Source organism: Crinia signifera, chromosome 6, assembly GCF_055691185.1.
Source record: "Crinia signifera chromosome 6, ASM5569118v1, whole genome shotgun sequence".
Classification (NCBI taxonomy): Eukaryota; Metazoa; Chordata; class Amphibia; order Anura; family Myobatrachidae; genus Crinia; species Crinia signifera.
The window spans coordinates 179,397,531-179,410,248 of NC_139222.1; the positions used below are offsets into that span (position 1 = coordinate 179,397,531).

The 12,718-nt window shown below is 38.5% G+C and overlaps 1 protein-coding gene across 1 annotated transcript; it reads right to left on the reverse strand.

Annotated features, from left to right (window-relative positions):
• Positions 1-1,547: 1,547 nt before the first annotated feature.
• On the reverse strand, positions 1,548-12,063 carry LOC146008717 (E3 ubiquitin/ISG15 ligase TRIM25-like). Its single transcript, XM_083148307.1, has one exon. It carries the CDS (start codon positions 12,047-12,049, stop codon positions 10,523-10,525), a length of 1,527 nt encoding a protein of 508 aa, XP_083004433.1. The 5' UTR covers positions 12,050-12,063; the 3' UTR covers positions 1,548-10,522.
• Between the last annotated feature and the right edge of the window lie 655 nt (positions 12,064-12,718).

The window sequence follows — 12,718 nt, forward strand, 5'->3', positions numbered from 1 at the left end:
AATAACACATAATCCCACTGAATTATAGTCACACAAATTATTATAATATGTTTGTCTCTTTAGTTATAACAAAGTAAAAATGAAGGGTACATTTACTTAAGCTTCTAATAATGAAAATAGGTGATGTTGCTCTTAGCAACCAATCATATTCTGTCTCATTTATATATTGCCTCCTAGAATACTATATAATCTGATTGGTTGCTAGGGGCAACATCACTTCTTTTCACTTTTAGAAGCTTTCATAAATTGACTCCTTGTCTGTAATAATAGAGATACCATAGGGCAGAATAAAGGCCCTTATTCTGGTTCACTAGCAAAGATAAATTCATTCTCAAATGGACAAAACCATGTGCACTGCAGGTGGGGTAGATGTAATTTGTGCAGAGATAATTAGATTTGGGTGGGGTTTTACTTCAAAGTGAGATCTATACTACAGTGTAAAAATAAAGCAGTCAGTATTTTCCCTGCACAGAAACAAAATAACTCACCCAAATCGAATTCTCTCTGCACAAGTTACATCTGATCTGTCCCACCTGCAGTGCACATGGTTTTGTCCATTTGAGAAGGAATTTGCCTTTGCAAGTGAACCAGAATAAGGCCCAAAATCACAGAACTGTGTGCTCTATACAGGCTCGAAACAATGAAAAGTGAACATGGGATTTAATGGAAAATAATGATGTATTATTTTTCAAGGAGGGGGAAAAAAAACCCCACACACAATTATTAATGCATTCTACTATTTATTATGGGTTATACGAGTTCATCTAGTTCAATGTTTCCCAACCTTGGTCCACAAGGCACACTAACACCCCATATACACTATGCGATAAAGGCAGCTAACTATCGTTAACGATTTCCCTTGAATTCCCTGAAGCTACAGAATGAATGATAAAGAGCGCACACGCTGAACGATTTCAAAATATAAAGATAGTATACGTTACCAGTGACCATATTGTTTTATGAAAAATGTATCTTTATCGTTCAAATACACTGAACGATATGCACCTAGTCATAAACAACATAACCAATATTGGACTTCACGTAGAGATGAGAAAGGAGGTTGATAATGACCTATGGGAAGGCACATCATTATTGTTGGTACATGATAATATTGTTTACTATATTGTTATCATGCATGTCATCTGCCTTTATCGCACAAGGAGCTTAACAGTTGAGATTTTATGGATATCAATGATGGTAAAGGTGCGCAGGTGGATAAATCAAAATAACTAAGGTACTGTACTAATCAAGTCACCTGTGCTTAAGTAAGTCTAGCCATAAAACCTCTTTGGGAAACACTGCTCTAGGCAGTAGTCCACTTAAAGGTCACCTCATTTCTAGAAGACATCTATAATAATTGATCAACAACATTGTAGATTTATTATCCCGCCCCGATCACCACCCCCCCCATCTCCTCCCTAAATACATCACAGTCAATACTAACAAGACTGCCACTTGTTATTATGTCATATGCAGATTGAAGGAGAGTTTTTACAACCAAATAAAGTTGTAAGCTAAAGTTGGAAGAACCCCATATAAATTTTGTATGAGGAACCACACACTTCTTATACATGATAAAGAAAAAGGATCAGGAAAAAAATCAGGACCATTTGACCAGACACCACTAGCAAAACAGGAGGGCTCAACTCTGGCTCCACCCACTGATCAGTCATTAGCATCAACATTTGGGGCTTGTTTATTAAGATCAGATATGTAAATTCATTTTATAACTGCTTATTGCCTCAATAGAAAATATCATTTTAAGGAGCACCAGGGCATCTGAGCAATGTAATACAAAAAAATTGGACCACACATGAAAAAATACTTCATTTTAATAATAAAGCAGTTTTTTTTTCTGTAGGTGCCCTTGCTAACAGCTTTATAAATAGGTACATTGAAGGTATTTTGCCTATGAAAACTAGGATCCTCTGTAAAGATTCTATTCTCTGAGCAGATCCTTTCTGGTAACTCTTCATTCTCATCCACAGATTTTTATAAATCCATCTCTCCATATGCAGAGTGCAGCATGAAGGGGCTCAGTGAATGTAGCATTGATGGTAAATAAGTGCCTAATTGGGTATGGAAGTACATTTATTTATATATGCAAAGTCTATCTAATTTATTCATTTCGCACGCAACCAATAATTGAATGTCCAGATTTATAATCAATGAATATTATTTATAAGTGTAAACTGATGAAACTGTATCATGGATTACAAAATATAACAATACAGGTATTTATACATGATAACGATTATTATGCTCCAGCATCCTTAAATAAAGCTAACCTCAGTGTTATATACTGTGTATGCGAATACAGCGCGGGAGGGGGCGTGGCTATGAAGAAGCAGCCATTTTAGAATAACTACTTGTCGGCCATCTTAGCTAGAACACATGTTAGTCTGCCACATGGCATTCCGCCATCTTAGATTCCACTACATAGCACACAAAGGAAACCTTAGCAAAAGACTAATAACTTCCGCCTGGCAATCACACATGAACTGACTGTATGTTCATGTTTTCTTTCCACAACATTTATTCCAAATTTAACCTCTAGCTTGCATCATACGATACGCTCAATCCTTACAATAACTCGCACATTCAGCAAACACACTTTACCTGCAGCATACACAATTGAATATCATTTAAGCTACAATGTACTTCTCAGTACAGAACACCTAACTGGCACATACACTCTATGGCCTTGCTATATCATACTCACATCCCATGCCGTTACACACACACCATCCGAGCATCATGCTATACAACACACACAAAGCATTCACACGCTTCAATACAAAGAGTCTATACTTGCTCACGCATAGCCTTACACATGCGTTCAGATTCCTGCGTCCCTTTGAGAACACCTCACTGCCTTTCATACAATATAGTCCATACAATATACTACAAAACTCCTTTGCAATCAAAACTAGGACACACAAGGGCCAGTCCACACATCAATGTTAACCGATTAACTACACAAAAGCCACACTGCAGGCCTGAGCCTGAGCACATGTCTACAATTGATTCTAGGCCTACACTTTGTCCACATGTAAACGTACACAGCTATCTCTACCAATTTAAACATATCCTTGCTCACAAATCATAACAGCTACACATACCCATATGTATATCAGATTCCAATCCTCACTTTATCTCTTACAGTCACGTTTCACATACCTTCCAATCATATCGCCTTCTCATACCTTCAACACTCCATACCTGAATCATACTCTCATGAATAAGCTCTATCCATTATCAATATTCCGAGCCATGCCTGATACACAGTAATATAAACATTTGATACTTATCCCTCACTCATGTCCTGGCGAGTCCAATCCCATAGCTCCTTTCGTCTGCTGCTAAAATCACACACTAACTTATTTGATTTTCTCTGGCTTTCAAGAGAACTCTCGGGGGAGGAGTTGATCCTATTGTCTTCCCCTGGTATCACTTAGCTTTTGTTTACAGTATCTTGTGACTGGCTTAGCTGGATCCTTTTGTCCTTCCAGAAACCATTCAGTCATCTCCTTTCATTAGCCTACAGACACGCCCCTCTGTTACTGTATTTTAAATCTTATGTGAACTTATGATTTGTAATAACATGTGAGTGCAATATGATATGGAATTCTAATAACTGTCATCTGACAGCTATTATAATTTCGCACATTTTGAGTCCAAACATGACATTATGTTATATCTAAAAATATGTAAATTAATATTCGATCTTTTCCTTACTTATGAGATATGAATAATATTTATCTCAGACTATATTAATGTTATGGGCATGATTATAATTATGATTATGGAAATTATATGCTGGGAAAAATTAGGCATTGACAGTCGCCCATTTGACAGAATATAAAACTGTCACATTAATAATGCATAATTTCCGCATAAATTTTCATAATTCATAAAATTTCAATATTTTTTTTTCATTAAAATATTTTTCATTGATAAAAAAAAGATTTTTAAAGGGTGGAACTTATGTGTATGTATAGAAAGAAGGGGATGTATCATTTTTGCGCAATGGCTTAATCCGAGATTAATAATAAATGGGGGAGGGCATTTACTTAACGCCGGCATGTCCAGACTATGACCTCACAATAGTTGTAGGGCCACAGCCCAGACACACACGACTGAATGATACATTTGGGGAGTGTATGTGTAGTCTATGTGGGTGTAGTGTTCCTGCATAGGTGTTGTGTAACCTACCGCAGGGTGTACAGGGTTGTACGACCTTCATATGTCCTACAAAGGATGCTGGGTAAACATGGATGAACAACATAACAAAAAACAATTTAACAGAGTATTATAAAGATTTCCTGAAAGAGTGGAGAACAGTCATTTCTCCTTGGGCAGTAGGGGATTAAAAAACCTGAATAGGGTCCCAGGGTAAAAAACCTTCTACGCCCTTTGGGTCATTCCTAGTGTCTCTTGACATTAAAACTAAGGGCCAAAGGAAAAGTCTCATAGTGGGTCTTCTGCTCATCACGACGTGGGGTCGTCTAGGGGTCATCATTCTCTTGGTCGGCTTGTGTAGTTCGTCGGCTCTTGGGGCTTTCTAGCTGGGTTCCTGTCTAGTCATCTGTCGGTATCCAAGTCGTCATCTCGAGGACCATCATCTGTCTACTGTTGGGCTCGTCTCTCCCTCTCCATTGCATCTGTAGGAAAAAGAAGTATCAATATTTTTGCATTTCCACCTATTTTCCCTACCATCCTTGGCTTCTTGTATTCCATCCGATCCACCTGTAGACTTCCGATAGTTCTGTCGTCGACTTGTTTCCCTGTAGAGACATAAACAGAAAGAACTTCCCAAACGTTAAAAAAATATCCCGCCTCCCACATCTGTGAAGCTTCTACACTCTAGAGTGCTATAGTTTAACCCTCGCTTTACTGTCTTTTGACACTAGGTGGCGCTCTAATTTATTTAAGGGTATTTCTACCCTGTACTACCAAACCTCTTTCAATTTAACCTCTATACCACTCCATATATTACAAATACAGTTGTCCGAGCCAAATAATCTGTGTTCTTCTTCGGAAAAATGTGACTAGAGGAAATCTGAGATATTCAGAATATTCAATCTCTCATTTTCCTCTTCTCCGTCTAATCACTAGGGACTATCAGTTACTTGACATCTGGACCTAACACTATCAATATCTTGAGATTTTTAAATCTCATTTAAAAACACTGTAATATATATCTCGTTGTCTAGGGGATGAAACTTTTTCAATGTTAGGTCCATACGCTCTCCATGCAATTAGGAGCAACAGGGGTTTCCAAATCCAATGCGTCACATTTGACCGGGTCCAATCACAGCTCTTTCCGGCTTACTAAACAACACAAAGAAAAACAAGTCGTTAGACATCTTACACGACACATGTCTGATTCTGTGAACCATCAAAACAAACAATAACAATCAAACAAACAAAAGAGAGTACGTATAAACTAACTTCCATTTCTCCTTATCTCCTTACCTGATTCCTAAGAACCTGGACTGACAATTACACCACATACAAGTCACCACTAGGTGGCTATTAACTTTTTTAACCACTTCCCTATGCCTATGTGTTCACATACATATGTGTCATGGGAACTATATGTCATGTAATGAACAAGCATGTTTCAAAAACAAATTTCCCAATACGTCATTACCCTGGTACCAAGGGCGGATCGTATGCAGTACTCCTTTGAATAGAACATGTTATCTTGTTCTCTACCTTTCCTCGTGTTCTATACCTGTATGTTTTACCATAGTCTAAACCTTCATGTGTTAGCTGTAATATTGTGTTCTATTCTTAAATCTTTAATCTACTTGCTGAAAGGGGAGAAAGAAAGTTTAGGAGTCTTTCTAGTTACCGTTCTTCATTTGGGTGTCATCTCTGCTTCTCTATACCTACAGCAGTTATTAACCTGGGGATGTAATTAATTTCAAATACAATTTGGCATTCTCAATTTATCTTGTTACCTTAATACTTATTACCTGAGTCAGTGTGAAACCAGTATACCTACTTCTCCAGCTGTGTCAATTTGACATTGACTGTACCGTCTCTTACCACTTGGGGAAAAACAGCATCCTCTCTGGCTGTTTGACTCCGCCTTACATTTGACTTCTCTCGTCTCGGAGATGACAGCTGTCTTGAATATTGCGTCAACACTTACTAATCCTTAACAAGGAGTTGACACAGGGTATAGGTTAGTCAGTTTCACAATTACATCAGACACTTTAGAATAACTGGTCCCATTATATACGAATGGGAGGGGTATTGCTATTCCGCATTAACAGTCTAATTGCATCTGTGTCATCACTTTTCCTATTGCCACTTCCTATACCACAGTTTTAAACAAACACTATGCCTCCTCTTACCTCGCGTTGATGAGAGCAGACATTGTTTTCAATTCTTATTGTGTAATTCATCCGGTTCGAAGCTATCAACACTGGGAAATTCTAAACTTGCTGCCTGTGTATTCCTTTTTCATTTGGCAAACAACTGCTCGTTCACCGTGCCCACAGCACTTAATAAAAGCAGCCATTCCTTTTGGCTGGCTTGCTTCCTCCCTAACATGCACGTTATCACAGCGTGACCCGTTATCACCCATAATTACAGGAATAAACGTTCACAGCTTAATAGATATCGGTGGGTTATTACTTATCTGAGAGCTCCCCAAACACTCACTTCTACAGCTTCCTAGAACATCCCACAGTCAAGCAGGTGCGAAGGATACGAGGTACGATACTCAATCACCAAGTCTTTCAACTAGCAGCGAACTTCTAGCCAACTTGCTTGGAGCGGCACAATTTTTCCAGGGTATAACAAACTTGTTTTCCTATACCCCCAAAAATCGGATTTCTAAAGTAGCTAATCGGAAACAAGTGCGTTCCGATATATCTTCTTGTACCCTCCTAGCGGAATCAATTCCACTGAAGGGGCAGTTCCTATGTGTACGTCGGCACGTACACCCTGTCCTAACTGGACCTGTCCTACACTGGACTACACTGCGCTTGGGTCGTGTCCGTCCCACACCCGTTCGCCTCAGTTATGTTTCACACTGGGCGCTATACATCTTACGGTCTTATGCTTAAACTTGAAATATTTCTGTACAGAAAATTTTTCCCAGGCCGGTAGCTTTTCTACTGGATGTCACACGAGTGTTCCCTTGACTATCAATGGGAATTTGATCAATACTACTTGAATTTCTTGAATTTTGAACAATAATAAAAGAGTCCTGTTTGTAACTCAACAGGAGTCTTACTCAATGTGTATGAATGTATAATTATCACTCAATTAAGTATCACTACCCATCCTTGGGCATTTACCTGTACAGCGTACCTAGGCAATCACATGCGCCCGCACATGTGTCCGTCACGCAAACAGTGTCTCAATGAGCGGCAGACGTTGACACCCATGTGTCCGAGTCCCGCCTTCTTTTGTATACTTTGCAAACCTATTTGCACTTGTATTTAACTTAATTCTTCAAGAAATCCAAACAGTACACTCTTTCTATAACAATTGTGGTTAGCACGGATATGGCACTATGAATTTAACACCTCTTACAATACTGTAGATATCTCATATTCACTTGGGAAAACAAATGCAATTTTACCCTTAACAGGCACAAACTCCACACAGTACCATACCTCTTACCAATTTTTCCATGCACTTATGCATTTGGGATAAAGATCACAATAGTTACAAAAAGACATTTTCTGTCTATTGAGCCTATTCAAAACTACAGTCTCTGCTGCTGAGAGTATAAATGAACCATTCCTATTCAAACTCTCCCTTTGGCTATGGTTGTAAATCTATTGTCTCAACACCTTAATTTACATCTAAATACCCTCTGGCTGGCCCTTTTTAAAAGTTAAGAATCTTTTTTTTTCTTTTAGCCTGGAATAAAAAAAAAAGAAAGATGTTATATATCATATTTGGTAATAATTACTTTCAGTTTCAGGTTTAATACTTTAGAGTAACATTCAAATTTCATACTGCTTGGACATATGTTGATTTTAACTATACTTGATTTTTCTCTCAACTGGTATTTTATCTCTCTCTGCTTTTATCTTTCTAAAGTTAAAATACTTATGACTCAATCCTATCAATTATGGGAATGAAAGTTTACCATTAAACACTCTTAGCCACCTTGCCCACTATTCTCATTACCATATGTTGAAAGGTATACTAAAAATAAAATAAATTTATTTAGTAGACATAGCATTTTTACCCAGAGTTCTTTGCAACATACAATTATACATATGGCTTTCTCAGGTTGAGATGGTCTGCAGTAAAATACCTGCAATTTATGGCTATACATTATTCCCTTATAATCCGCTTCTGCTGCACTTATAAAAGATGTGCATTTATTTAAAATTTGCACTGCTTATAAAACAATTCAAATTTAAAAAAAAAAACAATTCAACCTGAAACAGCCCTTGCCAATCATATCTGACTATTATTTAAAAGATAAACATCAAGAGGAGATACCATCACAGGAGAGAAAACAAATTATTAAAACATATTTACTTATAGAATTGCATCTTGATATTTAGATATAAATAAATGTTTTTCCTTTTGTCCCAAAGTTCAAATTAGAGCTTTGTAATACTACAGATCCAACACAGGCCCCTAACCGGCAGTAATATGGAAACACACACAAAATGCACCAGAAAAAAAATAAAAAAAAACTTTTTCTTCCTTTCTGGTAGATGATCCCACACCTGCCGATATTCGCAACCCTGCGCATATCTGCACATCGTCAAATGCTTAATCCCCGGACTGAGGCCCCATCTATGGAAGTACATTTATTTATATATGCAAAGTCTATCTAATTTATTCATTTCGCACGCAACCAATAATTGAATGTCCAGATTTATAATCAATGAATATTATTTATAAGTGTAAACTGATGAAACTGTATCATGGATTACAAAATATAACAATACAGGTATTTATACATGATAACGATTATTATGCTCCAGCATCCTTAAATAAAGCTAACCTCAGTGTTATATACTGTGTATGCGAATACAGCGCGGGAGGGGGCGTGGCTATGAAGAAGCAGCCATTTTAGAATAACTACTTGTCGGCCATCTTAGCTAGAACACATGTTAGTCTGCCACATGGCATTCCGCCATCTTAGATTCCACTACATAGCACACAAAGGAAACCTTAGCAAAAGACTAATAACTTCCGCCTGGCAATCACACATGAACTGACTGTATGTTCATGTTTTCTTTCCACAACATTTATTCCAAATTTAACCTCTAGCTTGCATCATACGATACGCTCAATCCTTACAATAACTCGCACATTCAGCAAACACACTTTACCTGCAGCATACACAATTGAATATCATTTAAGCTACAATGTACTTCTCAGTACAGAACACCTAACTGGCACATACACTCTATGGCCTTGCTATATCATACTCACATCCCATGCCGTTACACACACACCATCCGAGCATCATGCTATACAACACACACAAAGCATTCACACGCTTCAATACAAAGAGTCTATACTTGCTCACGCATAGCCTTACACATGCGTTCAGATTCCTGCGTCCCTTTGAGAACACCTCACTGCCTTTCATACAATATAGTCCATACAATATACTACAAAACTCCTTTGCAATCAAAACTAGGACACACAAGGGCCAGTCCACACATCAATGTTAACCGATTAACTACACAAAAGCCACACTGCAGGCCTGAGCCTGAGCACATGTCTACAATTGATTCTAGGCCTACACTTTGTCCACATGTAAACGTACACAGCTATCTCTACCAATTTAAACATATCCTTGCTCACAAATCATAACAGCTACACATACCCATATGTATATCAGATTCCAATCCTCACTTTATCTCTTACAGTCACGTTTCACATACCTTCCAATCATATCGCCTTCTCATACCTTCAACACTCCATACCTGAATCATACTCTCATGAATAAGCTCTATCCATTATCAATATTCCGAGCCATGCCTGATACACAGTAATATAAACATTTGATACTTATCCCTCACTCATGTCCTGGCGAGTCCAATCCCATAGCTCCTTTCGTCTGCTGCTAAAATCACACACTAACTTATTTGATTTTCTCTGGCTTTCAAGAGAACTCTCGGGGGAGGAGTTGATCCTATTGTCTTCCCCTGGTATCACTTAGCTTTTGTTTACAGTATCTTGTGACTGGCTTAGCTGGATCCTTTTGTCCTTCCAGAAACCATTCAGTCATCTCCTTTCATTAGCCTACAGACACGCCCCTCTGTTACTGTATTTTAAATCTTATGTGAACTTATGATTTGTAATAACATGTGAGTGCAATATGATATGGAATTCTAATAACTGTCATCTGACAGCTATTATAATTTCGCACATTTTGAGTCCAAACATGACATTATGTTATATCTAAAAATATGTAAATTAATATTCGATCTTTTCCTTACTTATGAGATATGAATAATATTTATCTCAGACTATATTAATGTTATGGGCATGATTATAATTATGATTATGGAAATTATATGCTGGGAAAAATTAGGCATTGACAGGGGTCACCTAGTTCATAAAAGGACAACTGGCCGGCCTCATAGTCCAGACAGACTCTAAGTTTAGGACAAGAAAACTTGGTAGGTAACTTGGTGACTTTACTGTCATGCATGACTGAATACTGATTACTGTCATTACAATACCACCTGCGCAAACACCATGACTTCTTATTGTCCCCAATCCATGCCTGATATCCTCTCCTTTCTACACTGGGATAACACACCCCTACTCTCAGGTTCCCTGATCTACTGGTCTCCACATCCCAGTAATGTTGTCCTGATGCAAAACTTCTGGTGCTTAACACCTGATTGCATTGAAATCTCTCTTTGGTTTCCGAGCGATTCTGGTTTTGTTGTAACTGTGTTGCAGTTTTCAAGTCATCCGATATATGTATATAATTACCAGCTGTGTTTATGTCCAGTTCTATGTCTGCAGGTTCCTGCACGTTGATCCCTCTTTTTACTTCTTTGATTATTTCAGATATACCTGAATGTAGCACATTTGAGATAGCTTTATCCAGATTACCTAGATCAAGAACCTTGTTATAGTGTCTCTCTGTGTCCTCGTCATCTCCATCCTTGGGCTCACAAAAGTCACCTCTGTCTGATTCCTGTTCTTGTAAGACAGATATTGGATCTTTCATGGTGCACAGTTCATCAATGTAAAGTATTTTACTATACAAGCCATCCTTCTTAATTTTCAGCTGCTGAGTTAGGCTAGAGACTGATAGTGAAATGTTCTTTTCCCAACTGGAGATCTCACTCTGGGTCGTCTTCTCTAGTCTTTCTAGTGTCCTCTTGATATTGGAAATCAGGGCAGCAACTCTGCCTGTTACACCAGCGGCTTTCTCCTGCACCACTCTCCGGTGTTCCTGCAGACTCTGGACTCTTTTCTCAGTGTCCTCTCTCTTTGAGGTCAATTTCTTCTGAATTTGTTTCAGCTTCTGCTTCTTCTTTGCAAAAGCTCCATCTAGAAGCTCCACACAGTGCCCTTTGTGTTCTCTAGAGAGGGAACAGGTGCCACAGATATATGCCTTGTCTTCAGTGCAGTAATACTCAAGAACCTTCTTGTGGATGGAACATTTTGTGTTCTCCAGAAACGTGGTGGGATCAGCTAGGGCATGTTCCACTGATTTGCTGTGTACTCTTAAGTGTTTATGACATAGGGACACTTTACAAAGCAGACAGGATTTAACAGCAGGTACAGAAGATTGAGTGCAGTGAGTACAAAAAATTCCAGTTTCCGTCTGTTCTGTCTGCGTGGAATGGAAATGTTCTGCTATGTTACGCAGTGCTATGGATCTGTACAGTATCGGACGCTTCTCAAACGTTTCTCTGCAGTCAGGACAGGTATAAACTCCAGACCCCTCTTGAGTATCTAACGCACGCCCAATACAGGCTCGGCAGAAGTTATGTCCACATCTCAGTGTTACAGGATCAGTGTAAATGTTCAGACAGATGGAGCAGCTCAGCTCATCCTGCAGATCAGCAGATGCCATTGTTGATAGCTTGAAGGCTGAGTCACAAGTGAAATGGAAAGTTCCCTTTCTTTTTAAAACTCTTATATTATGTCCCTGGTGGTTTTGGTTAACCCTTAAACTTCCTGAAAAAAGAACATTAGTTGTTCAAGGCTTAAATGGCAAATGGGATATTTTAAAGAAGAATCAACCCTAACACATACCGGTATATTTAGAACAACTCGTGACACCAAATTTGTATGCCAAATTGACATCATGAATGAATGCAGAATACATGGCTATGTGGAATAAAAACTAGATTTTTGGAATGTTAGCCAACTCAGGGGCATCACCCATTCTGTGCAGGAGGTGTGAAACATACTTAATATGCAGTTGTAATCATTGATTCTACTATACATTACAACTGTCTACATTTTTGTGAGATAGTCACGATTTTTTGAGACTGTCCAACATCCCACCGCATACAGCATCTATTCACTGAGACCGAGGGAAAGGGCACATGACCAGCAGCTCACAAGTGCTGACCATGTCCCCACAGCTGCAAAATGATGGCACGGCCCATTTTCCTGAGGCCACAACCCCTTTTAAAGAGCGGGCATGCCACGCATGAGTCCCACATCTGCACATTAGAATTTTGGGAGGTATGTTCTGTTGTTGCATACCAATGAATGGTTTTTGTATTGATGTAAG

Coding starts and splice junctions, on each gene's coding strand:
- LOC146008717 (XM_083148307.1), bottom strand. CDS start 12,049: ATGGCATCTGCTGATCTGCAGGATGAGCTGAGCTGCTCCATCTGTCTG.